Genomic DNA, 11,712 nt, shown 5'->3' on the forward strand with positions numbered 1-11,712 from the left:
TCCTCAGCTGTTCCCCTGGGTGGGTGACTTCTTTGCCTGGTGGTGTACTTTGCATCTCAATTCTGTAGTGTCTGTCTTTGGTGTTCTTGAAATCTGAAGATTGTTCCAGTTTTCTTTGGCAGTACTATTGAGGAGAGAGCTAACAGGATTTTCTGGGTTTCTATTTTGTGCCTATTTTCTGGGTATCTATCTTGTAGCTATCGTGCTATTTTATAGCAGGGCTCAATTTCCCCTTTTCACCCCCAATCAGTCACTTCAGTCAGAACGTGGTCCTTTACCTGTCTATGATTTAACTGCATGAAAAAACCCCCACTGGCCAAAAGGAAGTCTCAGCTTTCATTTCACCAATTTTCTGGTAGAAATTGAGGTTACATGCCTCCTTGAGCTCTAGGGCCTCAAAACTGACCAAGCTGAAGTCTCTAGCGTGGGAGATTAAAAGAACAAATTCTTGAGTACCATATGAAAAAGCCCCTCTTATCCTGCTCCTGGATCCCAGACCTGTGCACCCTGGCTGTGGGGAGACTGCTACGCGCTGACTGCTGGTTTGACACGCTTCATCCTCACAGGATTGTTTCCAAGCTGGGGATGTCATTAGACCTCATGATGGCAGGCCACTCATGGTTTTATTGAGCCACCTGCTTCTGAACACAGAGCAATACTGAGATCCTTCAGCATGATCCCATGCCAGCCTCTTTTGCCATAAAATGTGCTCTTTGGTTGAAAGCAGCATTGTGATTAATAAGACATTCCATGGTGCTCCTAATGCTGTGCTACAGGGCAATTTAGGTAGAGAAAGAAGGTCTGTGCCTAGAGTATGGGCTGACCTGGGCCCACCCTTGAGCACAAACCAGCATCACTCCCTGCAGAGTCCAAGGTGACAGCCTACCAGCAAGTAGCCAACTGGCTCCTCTGGGGAGCTGTGCGTATAGAAAGCTCCTCATTGGCTTTTGGTTTGGAGAGGTTGGACACTCAGCAGTGGCAGTGGCCAGGGAAGCACTTGAGAAGGTGGCTTTGGGCTCATACGTAGTCTCCATCCTTGTTCCCATGCTGCCTTCTCCCGGGGCCGGGGGAGGAAGCCCTGGATGGCTGGGGAGAAGAGGCTACTGGCAGGAATGGATGGAGTGTCCACTTGAATACTGAAAGCTGTACATACAGTGGGACATTAATAGCTTCTTGATATCTGTCCACAGGGGTTCAGTCATATACCTTGTCCCTAGTCTTTGTCCAATTTCTTTCTTTTTTTTTCAAATCCTTGATCAACTAACAAATTCATTTGTCACTTCCCACATGTCAACCAACTGCACTGTTTCGTAGTGTTTCACAAACCCTCAGTTCACCCTTCCTTCTCTGCCTTTCCCAAGGGGCTTTTCCATGCAAAATGCCTGTCACGACACCAGAAGGGAATGGGGAGCTGGGGTCAGCCCAAGGTGCAGCCCAGGAAGTGAAATACAAGCTGGAGAGTGGGGCGGGGCACAGGTGGGACAGGGAGAGCAGCACAGGGGAGAAGCTCTGCTGGAGGGCTAGGGGCTAGGCCCTGGGTAAGGAGGGGTGAGCAGAGCCAGCCCCCTCTTGCACTCACACTCCCCAGAGAGAAGTCGAGGAGGAATGAGGCTTCAGGAGGTGGAGAGAGAATAAGCCCGCCGTGCTGCCTCAGGGAAACGGGGAGGGGCTGGCAGAGTGCGGACTGAGGCTGGTGCCTGGCCTCTGGCACAGGGGCCCGGCCTGCTGCAAACGTCCCACTTCCAGCAGCGTACAAGTTCTGGGTCATCCATCCTGCATGGCCCAGCCCTTGCTGCAGATCCATTTGGGCACCAGGCTCTTACTTCCTCTTCCTCTTAACCTGTAGTAGGAAGCTGCCCAGGAAGCCAAAGGAGCTGGCCAAGGTAGAGGAGTGAAGCCACCATGAGGGTCCCAGCCACCTGTTATGCTCCCGGGGCCCGCCCAGGCCTGTCGCGTCCTGCTGTGTCCACCCAGCTTCGTTTCGTGCCTCAGTTAATGCCCAGTGCGTGCTTGCTGGTTCAGGCTGCATGATCATTTGGTGTCCTATGGTCGGTATTTTCCTCTCCGAGGGTTCTGCCAGAAGCTGCTTTTAGATGGAGAGTTCTCTGCGAAGTAAGACCTGGCTTTTTCTAAACACCGCAGGGCGGTGTGATGATTCTGTGGGGACTCTCCAGTCTTTTGCTGCGCCTCTGTCACAAACACTTTGGATACCATGGCTCTGCTGGGACAGAAAGGCCAAATTGCTGAACAATTTATAGAAAGGCCTGGGCCTGCTCTGGAGCCCTGTTTTGCTCTGGGCTTCACTGACAACTGGCAGATTATGGGTAACCAAAAAAATAGGCCAGAGTAGCAACTCAAGTTCTGGAGGCACACAGGGCTTTGTACCTCTATGTAGTGGGCATTTCAGGTGCAGCACCTGTTCTCCACTTTAGAGGACTCTCCTCGCATGCATGAAACTTCTGGGTCCCTAGAAACTTCACTTTTGAGATACTCCCTAGACTTTGATAGGATTTTATCTTCCTCCTTGGAGCCCAGATGTCTTATTCGGGCACTGGTCTTAGGGAGCACTTCTACTTGCCAGATCCAGTGTGTACAGCACCTGCAGTGTAATGGACCAGCACAATGTTCTGAAATCTTACGATGGCTGAGTACTCTCCAGGCTAACTGTAGCAGAGGGCAGTAGAATTGATAGAGCTTGGGCAAGACAGGTAAGCTCTTCTCTGGCTTCAGTCGTGTAAATGCAAACCACAACAGGGTAGCCTGTCACTCTGCTATGCTCTCTGCAGAGTGTGCTCTCGAAGGAGAAAGGGACAGTGCGATACTCGACACCACAGGAGGTACCCTAGGAGGGTCTGTCACCCCATGGACCCTCTTGACAGGGATTTGGGCTGATATTCCCCTTCCCCTGTGATCTCCACACCATATTTCACTGCTCAAGCGTTGTCGATTTTATGCCCCCCCTCTTTTTTTTTTTGCAAAATAGCTTCATTATGTGAAACTTTTATTAAAAAACTGTGCCTATATTACTTAAAACTTATTTGTTATTAAACTGTCTTTGGTGCAAGATTAGGATGCATGGAATACTCATGAATACAGGTTAAAAAATGGAATAGTCCATCGTTTCTTCAAGACCGTTTAGAGAACATTTCTCTGGTCTATAAAACAAAATTCAGACATCTGTTGTTGCTGATTAGTGCATCATAGTCAAAATACTACACTTGAGAGGAGGTACTGAGGTGTCTGGAGATTCTGGAGCTGCCCCTGGTTCACGTCTGCTGCGTGGTCCTCAGGCTGCTCCAGGAGATGTGTCCTGTTAGTCTGCAGTTGCTGGACCAGCTCTGGAGATGCCCAGACAGTGCATCAAGGACCCTGGGTTCTCCAGCGTCACGGTGTGGCTGCTGCGGCTCCCCACGTGGCTTGGAGAGCAGTGCTGAACCATGGACCACTGTGCAGTGGTTTCTAAACCAATTTCCAGACTGAAGAAAGCGTGCCGATGATGCTGTGGCGAGGTCATCGCCCACTCCTCCCGGTGGCTCACAGTGCAGTTAGCTCACAGCCCTTACCCAATAACCCGCCAGAATTTCTGGATGTTTCCGTGCCTCAGGCATGATCTCACTGGTAAATGTCCCTTCCAAAAGGCTTGGGGGAAGTTTCATAGTACACACACGTGACAATATGACAGGTTATTCCTGGAAGGAACCCAGCTGCCTCCCCCCCAAAGCAGAGGTTTGAGGTCTATACAGTAGGCCATTTCTAGGAAGAGGACACCCACGTCCACGTTTGCCCAGCAGAAGTCTCTCCTGACCTTCAGGGGTCTGCATCAGCATCCCTGCGGTCGGTCCTCTGCGTGGGACACTGTGGCTGGCACTCTGCCCTGGAGCTCGCTGTGTTGACAGCCTCCACTGCGTCTCAGAGGACTGGGTGGCCTCCGGCCCTCCGCATTTTAGGGCCGCATTGTTCTCAGGGAGGCCAGGGCATCGCCATCTGCCGTGGTTCTGACCCAAGAGGACAGCCACCACCGAGTTCTGTGGAGGCCAGTGTCCCACAGGCAGCACAGTTACCATCTCCGTGTTCTCCTAGGTGGGTGAAAGGCGGCCACAGTGTGGATCTAGTCCAGTGTGGCAGCTCTGAGTTTCAGTGTCACTGAGGAGACCATAGTGGAACCCAAGCCTTTACTCGACTATCAACGCCCAAATGATTTTAACTGCACATTCCAGCTTCTCTTTCCTTCCCTGTTCTCTGCCGGAGCCCCAGGGAGTCTAGATGATAGTCACAAGTCTTACAGTTACTGTTGCTGTTGCAGCTTAACGTCACCGTCCTGCCATCTCACAACCCTGGCCTCCCCCTGCATTCCATCCCATGCTGCGGCTGACCATCGTACAAGTGGTCAGGGTGCTCCTAGACCCCATAGGTTCCCATGTCCTGCCAGGCTGTATTCTTTGAATGCATGAACACCCCAGTCCCAGAATCCTATTTTGAGGGTCCACCTTCCAGGACTGTTTATAGCACAAGTGCTGGACCTGAGTCCTAGCAAGAACCAGATGCCCATCAGGAGGATCTGATACAGACAAGAGCTCTGTCGAAGGTCAGGACCCTGAAGGGGATAGTGCAGGTACCCCGGAGCTGGTGATAGCAGAAGGGTTGGCACCCCAGAGCTTGAAATGGAAAGTGAAGGAAAGATCACTGGAGCCCAGAGGGAAAAAGTATCCAGAGTGCCATTGTGAGGGACACAGCCACCACGGAAGGAACTGCGGACAGAGGGAGTTAGGAGCCTCCTCCCTGAGGCCTCCTACCAGGGCTCCCCGGTGGCAGGACCCCACGAAATCAGATGGGAAGGAGGCTCTTGACAGAGGCCACACAGGTGGGCCCTGGAGGACACACCAAGTGTAACTGAGGGAGAACAGATGGAGAGGCACACGGATCCTGTGGGGAGTCTACTGTTTGGATATCGTTTGTTCTCCAATGATTGTGCTACGAGTTTGGTCCCCAGGTTGAGGTGGCGGTCATTTAAGAGGTGGAGCCTAGTAGAAAGTAATTAGGTCATGGAGGCTCCACCCTCATGAATGAACTAATGCGGTTTCAAGAGAAGAGGTCGTATCTTGGGGGTCTGAATTTGTTTCTGCAAGAATGAGTTGTTTTGAGTAAGTCTGGCCCATCCTCTGAACTTCTTTTCTGAACACATTCTCACTATTGTGATGCCATCTGCCATGAAGTCGTCAGATGCTAGAAGCATGCTCTTGAAGGTCCACGCTCAGCTAAATAAACCTCTTTTCTATATAAAGTATCCAGCCTCACACATTTTGTTTTAGTAAGACAAAACAGACAAAGGCAGGGTGTGGTGTTGCACACCTGGAATCCCAGCAATTTGAGAGGCTGAAGCAGGAGGATTGCAAGTTCAGGCCAGCCTCAGCCACTTTGCAAGAACTTGTCTCAAAATAAAAAATAAGAAGAGGGTTGGAGATGAAGCACCACTGGATTCAATTCCCAGTACTAAAAAAACAGACAAAATGTTTCAAAATGTTTGTATTTAGCACTTTGTTTAAATTTAAGAAGGAAAATATTACAGGCCTATAAGGTTTTTTCCAAACCAGAACCAGGGGTCTAATCACCTTTTGAAAGGGGAAGGGCTGAGCTTTTTCCCAGAGAAGAGTGATTTCATAAGCATTGCAGCCATCAAAGAGTTCACATAAGTGATTCAGAAAAATTTCAGTGCTCACTCCATGCTGTTCCCCAAATAACCAACATCTGGACTTGTTTATATTCACCAACTTTATTAAATACCTTTATTAACAAACCTACATAGATCCTATATTTAATAATTCAATATAATAATAAATACTTTGGGATAAATAATTTAATTGAAACCATTTTAGAGCCCTTAGGGCTTACAAAAGAATCTTAAAAGATCCGTCTTTATAATCTGAAGATTAACAATAATAGTTACAAAAGGTAGTGAACCATACATTCAAAAATAAATATAAATTTTAAATATTTAAATAAATAGATTTAGATGTTATACACGGGAGGCACCTAATTCTCAAGCGAGCTTCGAGATGATGCTTTGGCAAAAGGTGATCCATGTGTTCAGAAATTCTACAATGTTCGCTGTCTCCTGGGCGTACTCACAAGTGAACGTCGTGGCGGATCCCTGTGAAAAAGCATTTGAATCGTGCAAGTTTAGAGTGGTCTGTCTCATATGTGATTACTCTAACGGAAGTCTGTGGGCTTATAGCCTTTGTCTTTAAGCTTGTTTAACATAGTTGTCATTCACCTTTTTCTTGTCGTGATCAATGTCATGTGCCAAAATCACACATTTTACTATGACATCAGGTGATTGCTACTTTTTTTCAATTGTCATTTATTTTTCGCATTTGTTAATTTTTCTCTCAATGATTACAAGATTTTCCCCTGAAATTGATACAAATATTTGAATAAAAACAGTTCTAGGTAGATATTTTATTAAATATCATAGTGAAGTACAGTTGTTTGATCCCTTTCCTCTGGGAATACCTCTATAGCTATAGAGAATAGGTTGTATGGATGAACTGTTATGACATATATGCTCTTCTTTCCTAAACCTTCATAACCTCCTAGCAGTCCACTTAATGGATGAATCGTTATGTACGAATGTGTTTCTTTCTAAACCTTAATTATTATTATACAAAATAAATCTCCTAATTCAAATCAGGGTAGAACTAGCCCAGAGCAAGTGAGCACAAGCTCGCTGTGGGGAAATTCACGGAAAAGCAGCTTTATGAGTCGGCACAGGGTCAGTGCAGGTGAGTTTCCCAACTCCCACCATTCTTAGAAACTCCTTCCTCGGAAGTGACTTCATGGAAACTAACCTCTGTTGAAATTTAACACTGCTTCTAACTGAGGATCTAAGAAGGGAACATTTTGACGTACAGTGAGATATAAGGAATAGCTTTTTCAAATTTGAAGCAATTCCTTATAAATCAAATAAGACATTGCATTCCTTTTAATTGATACACATAATTATTTAAATATTGTAATCTCTTGGGGTTTTTTTCTTTAGTAGTGTATGTGGCTTCCGACGCACAGTTTTATAATTTTCGTGTGATTTTATCTTAAATTTGTATCATGAGTTTAGAATGAGTTTTCTGATGTTAATCAAAGAGTTCAGAGCAAACCTCTCAGCATAGAAAAGGACTGCGTCTGTCAAGGTCTGCATGACTTTGATCTCAATGTGTTTTTTTAAAGATTGAAACTGAAACAGTCCACTAATAAAGTGATTTCTATTTGGAAACAACTGGAGTTACATACTTTTAGAAACTTGCTTCTACGGCTGAAATTAAAATCATGCTGCTTTGGAAGTACTTATTAACTCATGAGTTTTGTACTTGTCAGATGGGATGAGGAACGAGCTGGGAACCCCTTTCTCCTCCCCTACATCCTCTATTTATTTCATGCTTCCCATGCATTTAAAAATACTTAGAGGCCTGAAAGCGGACCTCTAAATAGTAGACTATTTAGTCTTTTGTTCACTCTAATGCTGCCATGTTTGGAGACAGCTCTCTCTTATGATCAGTCCTTTCATCAATGATCAAGAAACCTCACTTGAAAATCCTTGCAAGTGATCAGTCTTGGTGATTCTGGTAAATGGTTTGAGGAACTGGAAATACATAGTGACATCTGCCTGCTTTCTGTGAGATTCAGTTCCATGCTTTCTCTGCCTCCAGTTTGACATTGCTCTGAGAGGCGATGGAGGCCGTGGAGAGGCCATGTGGCCTCAAAGCCTCCAGAGGTGCTCCCAGCTCCACCACGGGTCAGTGCATCACCCCACATGGAGGAGGACCCGAATTCACGGAGTACTTTGAATGCTGGCTAAATAAATGCACGGATACCTCACAATGCCAAAAGACACGTACTGTACTTTAAAATGCAGTAGTTCCCCCCGCTGCCGTTTATCATATTTCCAGGAAGCAAATAAAGTGAGTGAACCTTACCTTTAGTTTCAGAACAGTCACGTTGATGTTGCTGATGAAGTTCGGGGTATCTTTCAAGTGAAAGTTTTTGCTTTGAGGTACATTCAGCACTTCCTGCAGAGGTTTGAGTTCTTCCTCTAGGCACTGAAGATGTTCCAGGTCAGTAGCCTAAAATAATAAGAATGATAATTATTAGCTCAGTTTACCACACACTAAAGGCCAGAATCAGAAGTTAACCCTAATTCATCACCCCGTGGGCCCAGCTTCTCCCTTTCTCCCTGTCCTCAGTGTTGCTGCACGTTACGAAACTGGCAGAACCAGGGCTCGAGCACCAATTATTAGAATTAACTGTTGGTTAACAACTAACGAGCCTCCCATTTCACTTCACCAGGCTTTGTGAAAAGTCAACGTTTCTGCATCCAAACGGAAATCGCGGACGGGGACTGGCTACCTTTCCAGGCTGCATAGAGCCCTCGGGAGCCAGAGCAGTTGGGTTTGGGAGGCCAACACCTGAGAACTGGAGAGATGAGACTCACAGGACGGTGAGGGCCAACAGGAGCTCTCAGAGGCCATCTGTCACAGTCCCCAAATTGTGCAGGTCAGGCTACTGTGACCATATGATCATGAGTCTCAATACAGTGGTGCAAGACACATTTTGGTCTTAAATTTTAATTTCCTATAATTGCTACATTAAGATGCATGTAAAAAAATTATTTGTCCCAACCAAATAAAAAAATCACAATATTTGCACAGGATTTTTGGACAGGTCTCCTGATAAAGATAGGTAGGCAGATAATATTGCGTACCTCTACGGTAAAACATGATTTCTACAAAAATTCCACAAACCGTTTTCCCCTAAGCCAGCCCCTTGGAGTTCACAGCCGTATTCTGAGATCAGCAGTGCGGTACTGTCGTCTCCATCTTATAAATAAGGAAACTAAGAATCTGTGCCTTCCCCAAGGCCACACAAGTAGGTAGAAGTAGGGTTAAGTTTTAATTCTTTTTCATTATAGCATTGATATAGCATCCTTTGGACAAAATATTTGTATTAATTTCCAAGATTTTTGTATATGTGAATGGTGGCTAAAGGAACAAATGAATGTAATTTATCCCATTACCTTTGGTTTCAAACATTTTGAGCTGTCATTTAGAAAGTTAGATTCAAAGAATTCCACTGCCTTCTAAATGACACACCTGATCTCACGCTGTCTCTCAGCCAGTCTTCAGAGGGAACATGAGCTGGACAGCACAGGTCTCTCGACATGCTTGTCCACTGCCCTTTCAACTTGCTACGACACTTCTGTATTCAGGGCTTGACTTTTGGGCATGAGCAATCTGGAGCCATTCCCTTCAGAAAACAGTCTAGTGTCTTTTTGCGGAAGTAAAAAGCCGTGTGGCTCTGACCGAGCGAGAGCTCCTCTGCTCTCTCCCTTTTTATCTTCAGTACAGTAGCTTCAGCAGTTCCCTTGATTTCTCAGAAGTGGATCAGCAGTTTCATCTTTGCCCTCGGAAATCCCGTTTTTTTTTTTTTTTTCTGGTCTTAGAATGACCCTGGGATAAGGTTTCTGGCACCAAAGTTGTGCCCGTTCTCTGTTGACTGGCACAACTGCTGGGAAACTGGCACCTGTGAGGCACTCTAGAGCCTGGGTGACCTGTTACTGCCCTGTGACTATCCGAATCCCAGAACAAGCCAATGAGGCTCTTCATCTCAAGGGGTTGCTTGATAATGAGTCTCAATACAGGGATGCAAGACACATTTTGGTCCTAAATTGTAAGTCTCCAGTTCTACTGGCAGAAAGGTATATAAGTCCAAAATTGTACTTCTTGCTTCCCAGTAAGAATTTCATCTTCACTACTACTCACCAGAGCTCACACTCCTTGGTGTTTAAATCAACAGGTAGCATTCCTAATCCTCACAAGACTCTTAGTATGCACAGTTACCATTCATGTAGGTAGAAGGGAGACCAACATGTAAAGACGGTAGTAGTGGGCCCAGGGTCATGAGCTCCAGGACAGGCAGAGCTGGGAGGTCACTTCAGCCCCTGTGCTGCCAGCTGCTCTCAAGGAGGTTCCGAGGACCTTCCCTACAGCACGAAGCACTTTTAAAAGTGCCTTCGAAGTCAATTTTTACATTTTATAGGCAAAAATAATATGATCAAATATCTCTAGAGTCTTACATTTTAACTAAAACAGTAAATCAACATATCTTCTATTTAAATTGTCCCAGCAACAAAGTGACGATACTACTTTTACATTTTCTTCTCATTCCCTTTTTTCCAAAACACATGTAAGAAATGGAGGCAAACCATCTTAACAGAAGCCCCATTATCAAACTTAGTTTTTTTTGAAAAAAGATACTGAAGTTACTCATTTTTCCTCAGATGATGCATTCAGTATCCAAATTTTCATGTTGCTTTTAATTTTATTAAAACATAAATCAAATGTAGAAAAGTGTACTTACCTTCATGGGCATGTAAAATTTGAATTTCAGCATCCTGGTAAGTGTGGAATTCTCTTGATTCTGAGAAAGCATAAGACATTGTAATTAAAAGTGAACTCCACCAAGAAAAAGCAGCTCAATGCTGAAGTTGGAAAGGAAGAGTACTCACACTGACACCTCTCGAAAGCATCTGCAAGTCCAGCAGCAGTTGTTCCAGCTGCTGCCTTGTCTCTTCTGCAGAGCCGGAGGTGGGTGCACCGTGTGCAACCAGTGCGAGTGTCAGTGCGAGGAAGGACAGCAGCGGCATGGTGTGCATGGCGGTAGAGTCAAGGTTACCGGGGTAGTGATTGGAGAGTGTGATAGGGAGCTCCCGAGCAGGACTGCAATTTATACTGCTAATTCTGGAAAAATAATACGGGGGTGTCAAAGTGTTTTACATATTACACATATTTTCAAAGACTCTACCTGTGTGGCATTACCTTTGTTTTTCCTCTCCTGATGACTCTCTGGAATTTCTTTAAACCCCCCATGAGCTGACTGAATGGATGTAGGTGAAGTCCCTCTTGCTTACTTGAACCCACACTGAGGCGGAGTTTTCATTCATACAACTACCGCCTTCTGTATGAAACAGTTTTTCCTCTTTTCTTTAAGGGGGTGGAGATGCAAAAAGTAACTCATGAAAAATTTCTCTTTGTCATAAAAGTCTGCTGACATGTAAGCAGCATGCTGTGGTGGACAGGAGCAAGAGTGAAGAGTGAGAAGACTGAAGTGGAGATGTGTTGATTAGACAGGAAGAATGCTGGTTTCCTGTGCAGGGCGGCTGTGCCTCTATCTACACAGCGAGCTGATTGCATGTACATGTAGATTGCTTCCTCCTGGGCTGGAGTATTAGGAGGCACAATGCTTATTGCATCAGAGATACTGCTCATGCTGTTTCAAATTTTACATCTTTCTGTATCTCTTTAAATATCTTTATGTCTATTGTTCTTTCTTTTTTAAGAGTTCGATGTTTAACAAGTACTGAGAAAAAACTCGCATCCCAGGACACGGATACTGGTTTCATAACAGACTCCAAATGTGTCATGGATGAGCCAATTCATGTTTTTAAGTATGTCTTCACCTCTTTAAAGATTTGGCTTTGTCCTCTGAAGCATCTGGGACACTACAAGTGAGCCATAGTGTTGTGAAACATGTGGAGCATCATTTTTGTAGTTGACGACTGGGTAGGGTACTTAGTGTGGAGTGCTCACTGGCTGGATGATGGTGGAGTTCATACCTCTGATTAGGCTGCGGAGAACTGAGGGTGTCTATTTTGAAGAGCTTGCC

The 11,712-nt window shown here is 45.4% G+C and overlaps 1 protein-coding gene across 1 annotated transcript; it reads right to left on the bottom strand.

Annotated features, from left to right (window-relative positions):
- Positions 1-5,846: 5,846 nt before the first annotated feature.
- Positions 5,847-11,117, bottom strand: Il2 (interleukin 2). Its single transcript, XM_015478896.2, has 4 exons — positions 10,556-11,117; positions 10,408-10,467; positions 7,968-8,114; positions 5,847-6,148 (listed from the first exon to the last, which is right to left on the bottom strand). The coding sequence occupies exons 1-4, from the start codon at positions 10,700-10,702 to the stop codon at positions 6,038-6,040; spliced, it is 465 nt and encodes a 154-aa protein (XP_015334382.1). The 5' UTR covers positions 10,703-11,117; the 3' UTR covers positions 5,847-6,037.
- Positions 11,118-11,712: the final 595 nt, after the last annotated feature.

This window comes from Marmota marmota, unplaced genomic scaffold, assembly GCF_001458135.2.
Source record: "Marmota marmota marmota unplaced genomic scaffold, marMar, whole genome shotgun sequence".
Lineage (NCBI taxonomy): Eukaryota > Metazoa > Chordata > Mammalia > Rodentia > Sciuridae > Marmota > Marmota marmota.